Consider the following 12,451-nt stretch of genomic DNA (forward strand, 5'->3'; position numbering starts at 1 on the left):
CAGGAACATCCAGGGAAGGAATTCTGACTCTAAGAGCCATTATTCCCTTTCGAAGCCCCCTTACTCCAGCTCTGCTCCTCTCCAGCCATTCCTCACATCTGGAGGTGGGAATAGCAAATACACAACACCAACTTACTTCTGTGTGCCCAGATCTCAGATTCAGGTAGCCCAAGATTTGTAAGGGAGGTTCTAAATTGCCCTATTTTCAGTGGAGGACAGAATCTTACCCGGTATCTTTGTACACACACATGTGTGCTGTATGCTGCAGGCAACATGAATGGCATGCGCGACATGTACAGTTCATCCATAGAGCTCTAAAACTCAGAATGGTCAAAAACCCTGTCCAAATGGCCCCTCTCTCTGTGGAAGGCTCACAACCCTTTCTTTTCATCTGCTTTTAAGATGTGTGTTCAACCATGCTAAACAGTGCCGTCCCTTTTCTGAGTATTTTGAAATTATTCATATTTCCATATACTGGGTAAAAAAGCCCGTTTGAAAGACACCAAGCATGTTTGTTTTTTCCAGAAACAAAAGAAAAATATACTTGAAGAAATTTTATTGCTACATTTGCATTTCAAAGGTAGGATTTTATATCTGGTATACAACATTGCCATCTGATAATTCAGTAATAAATGTTAACCAAGATATGTAATGCATTATTGCTGTACAAGAACAGATTTATTAATCATTGTCAGGAGTTTGTTAGTAAATAGCAGCTTAATTTATGGGATACCATTTAATCAAAATAATGATACACCTACTGAAGTTACCAAAGAAAGTGCTGAATGTGGTTAGCAACTCCTGTAGGGCAGAAAGAGAAAAATGGTTAAAAAAGCATATTCTCCTCTTGATTCACTGGGAGTTATGCACACATCTCTGGTTAGCATTCCTAGAAGTTGCGCCAACACATCCCATATCATCAACAGGAAAATAATATATCTCCAAATCTATATGAAGAACAATCACCTCAGGAATTTTTTTCATAGCAAATCTGGAAAGGAGATAGAGAGGTATATTCTCATCTCAGTGTAGTGGGATTTGTACATGTAACTCTCATTAAAACTCCTGGGAGTTGAATGGTTGCTGAATCACAGAGATGAGATTATGCCCCTAAAATAGCCTCATTAAAAATGAAGTGTGTCCATCTGGCCGAGGTATAAGAACTCAAGCTGTACGTCTAACAGGAAATGTAAAGGAATGAAAAGATTCAAAATTAAATGATCCGAAATACTCAAAACCATATTAGGTTCTTGGCAATAACGACCAACATTTTCCAACACAGGTGCTTAAAGTTAGATCTTTAAATCAAGTGGCCTGATTGGCAAAGGTGCTGTGTACTCTCAATCCTCATTAACTTCAGTGGGAGCTGTGTGTGAGAAACACTGCTGAAAAACCAGAGCGCTAGGATTTAGATGCCTGACTTTAAAGCACGCAAGTTTGAAAATGCCTTAAGATTTTCATGTTTGCTTACAATGCAGCATATAGTAGTTTGAATGCAATGCCTTGATTAAACATAGCTTCCATAAAGCTGTTACTGGAAGGTTTTCAGTTGTAGATGCGTCAAAAAGTCATGGATCAAAAATACATACTGCTTCTGGCTTGTGGTAAATGCATTTTCTGGATTTAAAATGATGAATTTGAATAAAGGTTCCCTTCACGGTATGAGATGATGGAATTGCCTGTAAGAAATGCTAATATAGCAGCAGCTAATAATATGTTTACTTATAGTGGTGACATAAAACATTAATCATATACAGAGCTTATATGAATTTCTAGGTAAAGTCCAGAAACTGGATTATTTTTTGAACTGAGAATCTTCATCCTGGGATGGATCAGTGGATGGAAGGCATTCATTTTCCCTGCTCACAGGTGGTCTGGTTTTGGAATTGGAAGGGCGTGTAAAAATATTGCTCTCCATATTTTGATAGACCTATATATTAGGAAGGGAAAGTAAGTTATATAAGTTATTGGTTGCTCTAAACACAACAGAGTACATTAGCATCCGGTTTTCCCTCATAATACTGAATTTGCATATCTAAATTCAGTTTAACAATATTGGCAAAATAGCAAGTACTACGGTACTGAATACCAGCTGTAAAGTTGAATGCACTGCAGCCACAGTACAGGAGAGTAAAGCTTTGCTAAGCACTCTCTTGTAAAGTTAATAACCATCTAAGACCATATTTTTAAAACTAGTTGTCTACGTTGTGCCTGCCAAATGTGTGCAACTGCATTTATTAATTTACTGCAGTTACTAAGGGACTAGTTATAATAAAGCCACATGTGAATTTTGTGCATGAAAATGGATGCGTGCTCATGTTTGAGCAGATGCAGCTTAGCTGCCAGCATCTTGAACATTTTGCTCTCAATAACGTTAAATTGTTTGGGGGAAAAAACCCCATTTTCCAAACCATGAGGTCAAATTCAAATCCTGCGGAGAAAGTGATCTGACCCCCATCTGACAAACAGGTGCATTTAGCCCCAAATTCAGCAAAACACCGAAGCATGTACTTAAGGATGTCCTTAAGTCCTATTGACATGAGAAACTTGAAGAAAATCAATCTCTGGGTATGCAGAGATCTAGTAATACAATTAAATATTTCAAGGGGCTGTGCGTAAGAGCTGGGTTTGGGTATTCCCTTGCACAAACACATTGGCCTCTGTGACCATGATCCATTACATACCTTCCTGACTTTTGTTTTGGAGGTCAGGCAGAATAGATTCTCCATGACCGTTTAGCAGAGCTAGGCCTGGACTGGAGATCTGCCATGCCCCATATTAAAGGTTCAATCCCACAAGGTGCTGAGGACTTTGGCCTCAGTGCAGAAAACCACTTCAGCATGTGATTAATTTTAAGCACCTGAATAGTCCCATTGGCTTCAACAGGACTAGTTACATGCTTAAAGTTAAGCATGTGCTGATGTATTTTGCTGGATCAGAGCTAGAATGCTCAACTCCGGATTGAGTTGCAGGATTGATCCCTACTACATGCTTTCCCTTCAGATTTTCCAATGAGGCCATAGGAATAGGACAGAACTTGGCCTCATAGTTGTACACAATAAACAGGTCAAGCATACGCAGTGTTGTTGTAGCCATGTTGGCCCCAGGATATCAGAGAGAGAAGCTTGAAAGCTGGTCTCTCTCACCAACGGAAGCTGGTCTAATAAAATATATTTCCTCGCCCATCTTGTCTCATGGGCCAGGTGTACATTTATTTGATATTACTGGCTTTTCTTTACCTTTGACCCTGGCACCTGTGAAGACTGAGGCCAGATCTACTCTCACAGCACCTCCTGCATCTCTGGAGGGGTGAAGTCAGCCCACAAGTGGTCTTCCAAAAACCCCTGCTTTCAATGGAGGAGGACTGGGTCATGACTGACCTCTCACCCCGCATCCCCACTGCTCTGGTGGAAGGCAGAAGGGGGTTGCCCTTTGAATCACCTCCTCCTTAACTTCACCCAACACACAGAGGAGAGGATCCCTGCTGCAACCGTGCTAGTAGCACGCATTACCTTATAAGATGAGTGCACTGGTGATTCACATGGTGTGAACACTGAAAATGATTAGTGATTACATGTAATTCTCGAGGTTTAATCTCTAGTAATGGTCATTTATAACAGTGTTACCTATTGCACACAGTTTCCTAGCAATCAGTATCACACAGGTTATCTATAATTCTATTCAAGTTCTTATAGTACCCTCATCGCTGCAGAATCTGAGCACCTTCCAGAAGTGCCGTAAGTGACACGAGTAGCATTTGTCACATGTATAAGACAACAAACACATCAAGAAAATACTGGGGAAGCCACAACGCATTGAGGGCTTGCTCATAACAGCCAGAAAATATGCTAGATGGTCTGTAACAGTTTTGAACCTTGCTGCCATCTGAATTCAGCCTGTGAGAGCGCATCCAGGCTATTTTTCAGCAAAAATGTGGAATAGGAGAATAAACATTCAGCCCCTGTGGGAAATTCTTCCCCAGAAGGAAAAATATCTCAGCTGATAAAAGGTGTGAGGGCAAAAAATGTCTTTTTTAGTTCAACAGTGGATTTTTGTCTCTGGACTTCAATGCAACCCTCCTTCAAAAGCTCACGTGCAACATACAAACCCCAGCCCCTTTGTACAGTTCATCCCCATTTGGAAGCTGGCCCTCAGTGATGACAGTATGCGCACTCTACTGAGCATGCTCAGTGAGTCTACTGAGAACTACAAAAGGAGAAGGGACACTATTGGGTTAAATTAACGACTACTGTCAGCCTACTGCTCCAGGAAGGCTTAAGGCAGAAGCAGCAAGGTTAATTTATAATCAGTATAAAGCTTATCAAGGACATGTCATCCTTGAAATTTGTTTGGCCTGCTAAGTGCAGGAAGCCAGCTGGGAACCTATGGCTTTGAAAGGCGTTAGTTCATCTTTTCACTGGGATAACTTTTTTGGTAGGGAAAATAAGCTCCACTAGGATCCTCCATATTCCTATTTGTCAGCATCAGGATGACACATCTCCATCTAAGGAGGGTGGACTATTGCTCCATCCAGACCCTGTCAACATTAGTTCTACTGGCAGAGGGGGGTCATTTGAGAATGACATAAGGCTCTCCCTCCTCCAGGACTTTAAGCATGTTGCACCCACAACACTCCTAGCCCCTGACAGACCCTGCAATATGTCCCAACTCAGATCCCCACATAGAGCAGCCATCAGCATCACCAGTAGACCACAAAGCCAGCTGCATTAGCTTTTACAAAAGGGGAACTAGTTTCTGTGGGCACAGAGAGACAGTTAGTGACCTTCCTGCACTGAACTGGAGAAACAGGCAGGAAAGAGGAAGTCCCTATGCCCCAGGCGGGCACACAAAATGTCCCTGTGTCCCAGAGCAACACACAAAAAATTCTGCAAAACGGATTCCTCCTACATCTCAGCTCAGCCCTCTGTGAATGGCTCAGATAAAGGAAGAAACCAGCTCCATGACATGATGGGGTGTCCCTGGGGATCATTTCTAATTAAGTGGGTCAGCAATAGGAGCCATCATTTCCAAACACCTTATTATGGACGCTAAAGATACATTTAAAATTCAGAGCTGCAAAACAGAGCATTTTCTGTGTTTGCATGATTGCATACCGCTCCTTCTGCATCAGCCAGCTGCCGTGCTAAAAGGGAACGCAGCTGTGAAAAGGAAGGTCTTTTTCTAGCATCTAGAGCCCAGCAGGACTGCATTACAAAGTATCTGCAGGAACAAAAGAAGAAATATGTGACAGTTTCCAAAGAAAATGTATCAATGGTTAAATACTATGATAATTGACGTTACAGAAATGCCAAAGATCAACAGACTGTATTATGGAGTATCAGAAAGACATTGATAAAGAATTAAGGCTTGATTTATTTGTTCAGAAAGATAAATAAAAAGAATGAGAGTGCACACATTAAACTCTGTAGTTCACCCCTTGAAGTCAATGTCAAATCTCCTGGTGGACTTCACGGGGGCCAGGATTTCACCCTGGGTTGTTAGTTACTTATCATGTTACATATCACTTATCATGTGAGATCTTAGCAATGTTAACATGATTCAATAGGTCTACCCTCCACATTGGGAATAGCAGGAGAACATTTCCCCCCTAAGAAATGGTGGACAGTGCCTATGGGGCTGATCCTGCCCCCACTTTAAGTGAATGTCATAGTCATATAATCTCCATAGGGATCTTTACGGAGCATAACCGTGCAAAAGTCTTTGTGGAATTTATATGAAATCCACACAGAGTCTTCACAGGAGTCCATGAAGTGTTTATAATCTCTGCAGAAGTCCTTTGAGAATTTATAAGGTCAACATAAATCCTTGTGGGGCTTACAAGTTCCACAGAAATCCCTGCTGGGCTCATAAACATTGTAATGTATATATGCAACTTCCCAGGCATTACAATATCTACAGGCAGAGCCTGAAGACATTGCAATGCCCGTAGCTTTGCAATACGTGTACCTGGCCTCATGGATATCAACATGTCTACAGGCTTTTCCTGGTAAATGTCAAAAGGTCTGCAACGGGGTGCCCAGAGAAACCAAAATCCTTCCCTTTCTTTCTGCTCAATGTCTTGCAGCCCCTCTGCCTTCTCCCCTCTCTCCATTTTTGTCCCCTAGGACTCCTCCCCTTTGGCAGAGCACACAGACACAGGTATTTGCAGGGTGTAATCTCCATGGAATTTGAATATCCACACCAGACTCCATGTTGATTGTAATGCTCACACTGAGAAGCACAAGAGTTACAATGCCCCTGCATCTCCTGTCTCCTGCTCCCACCCAAACCCTTTTGTGTTATCACTCGCCTCTTCTAAAGGCACCAGCATCTCCCTGGAATTGAATTGGACACAGCTGGGTTCAGTAAAAAAAAAGAAGAGAAAGTTCATGAGATCTTTATTTAGTATCTAACATGGATTTTGTGTAACCCTTCATATAGAAAATAAACCCTCCTGCATGAATGGAGCTGAAGATGCTGAAATACCAACCCAAGGGAAGTTTTATGAGAATGTAAGGACCAAATGAAAACAGGTAGTAAACTGGTCTTTTCAAACAAGTGCAATGTTCACTGCTGATCATGATACTATAATAATTTCTGCTTCTGGACAAACGCTACATTAACAAATATCCTGCACCAGAGTTAGAGAAAGATGTGGTTTTGCCTGGAATACCTCTGTTAGGCAGGGTAGAGGGCAAAGGAGTGGAATAAATATAAATATAGCATTAAGAAAAATAACTACTTGATTAACAATTAATCCCCACCCTACACAGTACCTAGAACATACACTTACATTTCTTCTGTAGCATAAAATGGCTGGTCCATTTTAAATCCACTTTGAATGAGTTTGTAGAAGTTTGAATCAACCTGAATTCCAGGATAAGGATTCACACCTATGAAAAATATTGCGGAAATATTAGCATACAGGAGGCTAGGGAAAAGTGGTGCTCTTCTGTTGTGATATAGAACATACCGAGAGAGAATATTTCCCACAGTAATATTCCATAAGACCAGACATCACTCTTAATTGTGTATATCCTGTCAAATAAGCTTTCAGGAGCCATCCATTTGACTGGTAACCGAGCCTGTACAAAGAGATGGAAAAGGAGCTTGATTATTATTTTCTACACACAGTATGGCCGACTCCTTAGAGCGCTCACTGCCCACGTACAATCAAAGTCAGACTGTAGACAGAAAAATAAGAGACTCATTTTAAATAGCTGCTGCAAACAACTCATCGAGCTGTAGGTGAGGCTTCTGTATGACAGGTTCTAAGATTGTTTGCCTTCCATGGGCTACATTGTCAGAGTCCTTACTTTGCTATGCAGGAGATTAAGGCCCCCTCTTACTCCTCTTCTTGGTCTTGCTTACTGTGATGCTGGCCATGAAGAGGAGAGATGGGGCTACTCACTATGAGCAAGCTGAAAGATGGGGAGTGGAGAAGGCAGGAAGTGAGCTCTGGTTTGACAGACTACTCACTGACCTGAGTAGCCAGTGGGGCACACATATGGACTGGGGTGAAGTAACTTGCTCCAGCCCCAGAACAATGGGGAATCAGGAGGGGAGCTGTGAGTCTGTGACACAGTTTGTTCCCTGGCCTGCTCCTGGGCTAGTGCAGCTGTGTGCTGCCCCTCACTCAGGGCAGGTTGTAAGGTTACAATCTAGCTCCATATAAATAGAAAGCTGATCAACAAAGTCCAGTGAGTGGTTTGCTTGGCATCCTCCATGCCTGGTGTCACGGGGTCATCGGGTCAATGCTCTGGAACTACTCCACACGAAGCCAGTCAGGACTCTGGGGGAGCATGCCTCTTCTCTTTGAGCATATTGTCACCAGGGCAAGAAGCTTACACAGCTTCGACCTTCCAGGATCTGACCTCGGAGCATTCACCATCCCCTTTCTCCCCGTGTGCTTCCCGCAGCGAGTCTGCCCAGGTGGGGCTCCTAGGGAAGCCAGAAGGCCCTGCACCCCAACTCCGCAGTCAGCAGTGACTCTCAGCCACCATGTAGAACAGAATGGTTTATTAGTTGAAAGGAGCACAGTGTAGAACAGAACTTGCTATCAAAGAAATCAATGACTTTCAGCCAAGTCCATCTTGGGGAGTCCTGGGCCAGATGCCCTGTACTCCCCCTCTTCCATTCCTCCAAGCAGACTGCCCAGCTTCCAGTGATCCGACCTCTGACACCCCCGTTGCTCCTCCTCCTCTTTGTTCTGCTTCCCAGGCAAAAGGTGTCACCTGGTCACACACCCTCCTGGGTCTGAGGTTACGAAGGGCACTGCCATAGCATATGTGCAGACCGCTGAGCAGCCTCACCTGCCCTGAGGGCCTCTGCAAAAATCACACACCCAATTCCCACCACCGAAGCATTGGTGCAGTACACAGGGAAATGGAGGTACACACCGTATCAGTATAGGACAGTAAGACTCACATGCAACGTAACAAGATGACTAAAACCCCACTCATCACACCTGGCAAACCTCATCCAAGTCCTCCTTCTCACACAGATCAAAGGAATCACCCTGGGTGCCCCTACGAATTCTTAAGTGTGGCCTCAGAACTTTTGTTTTCTACCCTTACTCATCCCTGTCCCCAAAAGCCTCCCCAAGCCTTTACATTAGTCTAAAATAATACATTCATTAACAGAGCAGGCTCTAATTATCCCCCCCACTCCCCAAAAATTCCTACTTCGGAGCTCATGCTGAAATCAACGGTAACACAGCCTGAATTCTGTTCTAAGATCTTGCTTCCTTCACCCTTCTTCTCTAGTATATGAAACTGAATGGGTTTTATAAAGTGCTGGTTATGCCACAGTGACTTAGATACAGTGACTTCCCTGGAGCTATTCTGTTTCGCACCAGCCGAGGATCTGCCCCACAGTGTCATATTCTTAAATTAACTAAAAAGAAAAGGAGTACTTGTGGCACCTTAGAGACTAACCAATTTATTTGAGCATAAGCTTTCATGAGCTACAGCTCACTTCATCGGATGCATACTGTGGAAAGTATAGAAGATCTTTTTATACACACAAAGCATGAAAAAATGGATGTTTACCACTACAAAAGGTTTTCTCTCCCCCCACCCCACTCTTCTGCTGGTAATAGCTTATCTAAAGTGATCACTCTCCTTACAATGTGTATGATAATCAAGGTGGGCCATTTCCAGCACAAATCCAGGGTTTAACAAGAGCGTCTGGGGGGGGGAGGGGGAGGAAAAAACAAGGGGAAATAGGTTACCTTGCATAATGACTTAGCCACTCCCAGTCTCTATTCAAGCCTAAGTTAATTGTATCCAATTTGCAAATGAATTCCAATTCAGCAGTCTCTCGCTGGAGTCTGGTTTTGAAGTTTTTTTGTTGTAATATCGCAACATTTATGTCTGTAATCGCGTGACCAGAGAGATTGAAGTGTTCTCTGACTGGTTTATGAATGTTATAATTCTTGACATCTGATTTGTGTCCATTTATTCTTTTACGTAGAGACTGTCCAGTTTGACCAATGTACATGGCAGAGGGGCATTGCTGGCACATGAAGGCATATATCACATTGGTGGATGTGCAGGTGAACGAGCCTCTGATAGTGTGGCTGATGTTATTAGGCCCTGTGATGGTGTCCCCTGAATAGATATGTGGGCACAGTTGGCAACGGGCTTTGTTGCAGGGATAGGTTCCTGGGTTAGTGGTTCTGTTGTGTGGTATGTGGTTGTTGGTGAGTATTTGCTTCAGGTTGGGGGGCTGTCTGTAGGCAAGGACTGGCCTGTCTCCCAAGATTTGTGAGAGTGTTGGGTCATCCTTCAGGATAGGTTGTAGATCCTTAATAATGCGTTGGAGGGGTTTTAGTTGGGGGCTGAAGGTGATGGCTAGTGGCGTTCTGTTATTTTCTTTGTTAGGCCTGTCCTGTAGTAGGTGACTTCTGGGAACTCTTCTGGCTCTATCAATCTGTTTCTTCACTTCCGCAGGTGGGTATTGTAGTTGTAAGAATGCTTGATAGAGATCTTGTAGGTGTTTGTCTCTGTCTGAGGGATTAACCTATCCTGAAGGATGACCCAACACTCTCACAAATCTTGGGAGACAGGCCAGTCCTTGCCTACAGACAGCCCCCCAACCTGAAGCAAATACTCACCAGCAACCACATACCACACAACAGAACCACTAACCCAGGAACCTATCCTTGCAACAAAGCCCGTTGCCAACTGTGCCCACATATCTATTCAGGGGACACCATCACAGGGCCTAATAACATCAGCCACACTATCAGAGGCTCGTTCACCTGCACATCCACCAATGTGATATATGCCATCATGTGCCAGCAATGCCCCTCTGCCATGTACGTTGGTCAAACTGGACAGTCTCTACGTAAAAGAATAAATGGACACAAATCAGATGTCAAGAATTATAACATTCATAAACCAGTCAGAGAACACTTCAATCTCTCTGGTCACGCAATTACAGACATGAAAGTTGCGATATTACAACAAAAAAACTTCAAAACCAGACTCCAGCGAGAAACTGTTGAATTGGAATTCATTTGCAAACTGGATACAATTAACTTAGGCTTGAATAGAGACTGGGAGTGGCTAAGTCATTATGCAAGGTAACCTATTTCCCTTTGTTTTTTCCTACAAACCCACCCCCACAGACGCTCTTGTTAAACCCTGGATTTGTGCTGGAAATGGCCCACCTTGATTATCATACACATTGTAAGGAGAGTGATCACTTTAGATAAGCTATTACCAGCAGAAGAGTGGGGTGGGGGGAGAGAAAACCTTTTGTAGTGGTAAACATCCATTTTTTCATGCTTTGTGTGTATAAAAAGATCTTCTATACTTTCCACAGTATGCATCCGACGAAGTGAGCTGTAGCTCATGAAAGCTTATGCTCAAATAAATTGGTTAGTCTCTAAGGTGCCACAAGTACTCCTTTTCTTTTTGCGAATACAGACTAACACGGCTGTTACTCTGAAACCTTAAATTAACTAATGTTTAGATTACGATACAAACATTTGCAGGGTCCAGCCCAAATCTGAGTAGGCTAATACCAAATCTACTATCTTCATTTGCCAAGGCTAGAAAACTCTTTCAGTGACACAGTGAGGTTACACTCCTGTTCGTCCAGCTACATGTATAACTACCAGCTAGTACAACGATCCCGCTGTATATGCATTTATCAGCTCAGCAGTTCCGTATAGTTTTTACAATTATGTGAAAAACGTAAAGTAGGCGTGAGCTTACGTTGCCTCTGATGACGTAGTTAGAATCATTCATTATATCTCTAGCTAGGCCAAAGTCACATATTTTCACTACTTTTCCACAGGTCACTAATACATTTCTGGCAGCCAGGTCTCTGTGAATGCACTGTAAAAAAAGAACCGGTTAGTGCCGTGCATTGTTTTACAACAGATGGAAGTTGTTATTCATTGTTTTTGGCTTCATCTGCAAAATCTTGCACCTTTCCCTGCTCAAACAACTTTATCTGCATTCATGGAAAAGTGAAATAACTTGGTTTTGCAAGGCTAATATGTGTAGTGGAAGACAGGATGTCAGAACTAACGTCATAGTTACTAGCTGTTTATGGAATAATATTACTTGTTTATTATGAGGAATAGGAGAAGGCTGAGATTAGACTGAATGGCTTATTTGGATCTCTCCCTAGCAACTATCATTTCAGAGGGAAAAAAAACAACAGCAGAAATACAGTTTGCTTATACACTGGATAAACCTAAACCTTCAAAGGGCACCAGAATGCTAATACATAGCTTGAGCCACAGACATTTTCTGTTTGATAGCTAGAGCCCACCCCCCACTCCTCTTCACTTCTGCAAACAGAAGAAACTGTAGCCTATATATCTGGGCTGGGAGTGGGAGAGGGGACTGTGGTAAGGGGTGAGCATTGGAAACTAGCTATTCTCCACGGCATAATCCACTACTCCCCACAGACCCAATATGTAGTAGTGTGGATAGGTTCATTCTCTATGCTGCGGAGACACAGACACAACCTGAGGTTTGGTTTTATAGTCAGAAGTATAACATGGCAACATGGCTTCTATAGAAGTGGTCAGGCTGAAGTCTGCAAGGTGCCCTAGTGGCTGGGGAACAACGAGTAGGCTTAGGTCCTCACAACAAAGGTCTTTGTTGCTCCAGCAGATCTCCCAGGATATCTGTATGGTTCATCAAGAATTCATGGGTTTGAGAAGCTGAACCCCTGACCCCTTCCACTGATGCAAACTTTGCCCTGTGACAGGAGAATGAGGCATTTCCAATCTCCCTTAGGAAGGAGGACACAGCCCTTTAAACTCTACTTAATCTTATTGGAGATTAGTAGTGGATTAATGTACAGGCCTATGGGGCCCGTGCCCAGGGTCCCCAGGCAATTTGGGGCCCTCTGCAGGAGTGGGAGAACCTGTGTAGAAGTGGGGGTGCACCAGTGCCAGAACTGTGTCCCCGCCCCCTGCTCCTCC

General features: G+C 43.2%; 1 protein-coding gene across 3 annotated transcripts in view; it reads right to left on the bottom strand.

The window, feature by feature from the left end:
- Positions 1-600: 600 nt before the first annotated feature.
- Positions 601-12,451, bottom strand: part of FLT3 (fms related receptor tyrosine kinase 3) — a 77,920-nt gene continuing 66,069 nt past the window's right edge. For all 3 annotated transcript variants that reach the window (XM_077809839.1, XM_077809848.1, XM_077809858.1), the window contains exons 20-24: positions 11,226-11,348; positions 6,974-7,085; positions 6,794-6,893; positions 5,115-5,220; positions 601-1,930 (exon numbers count right to left, since the gene is read on the bottom strand). In XM_077809839.1, coding sequence (XP_077665965.1) covers positions 1,796-1,930; positions 5,115-5,220; positions 6,794-6,893; positions 6,974-7,085; positions 11,226-11,348 — 576 coding nt within the window. In that variant the 3' untranslated portion in view covers positions 601-1,795. The remainder of the gene's footprint in view (positions 1,931-5,114; positions 5,221-6,793; positions 6,894-6,973; positions 7,086-11,225; positions 11,349-12,451) is intronic.

This window comes from Eretmochelys imbricata, chromosome 1 (assembly GCF_965152235.1).
Source record: "Eretmochelys imbricata isolate rEreImb1 chromosome 1, rEreImb1.hap1, whole genome shotgun sequence".
Lineage (NCBI taxonomy): Eukaryota > Metazoa > Chordata > Testudines > Cheloniidae > Eretmochelys > Eretmochelys imbricata.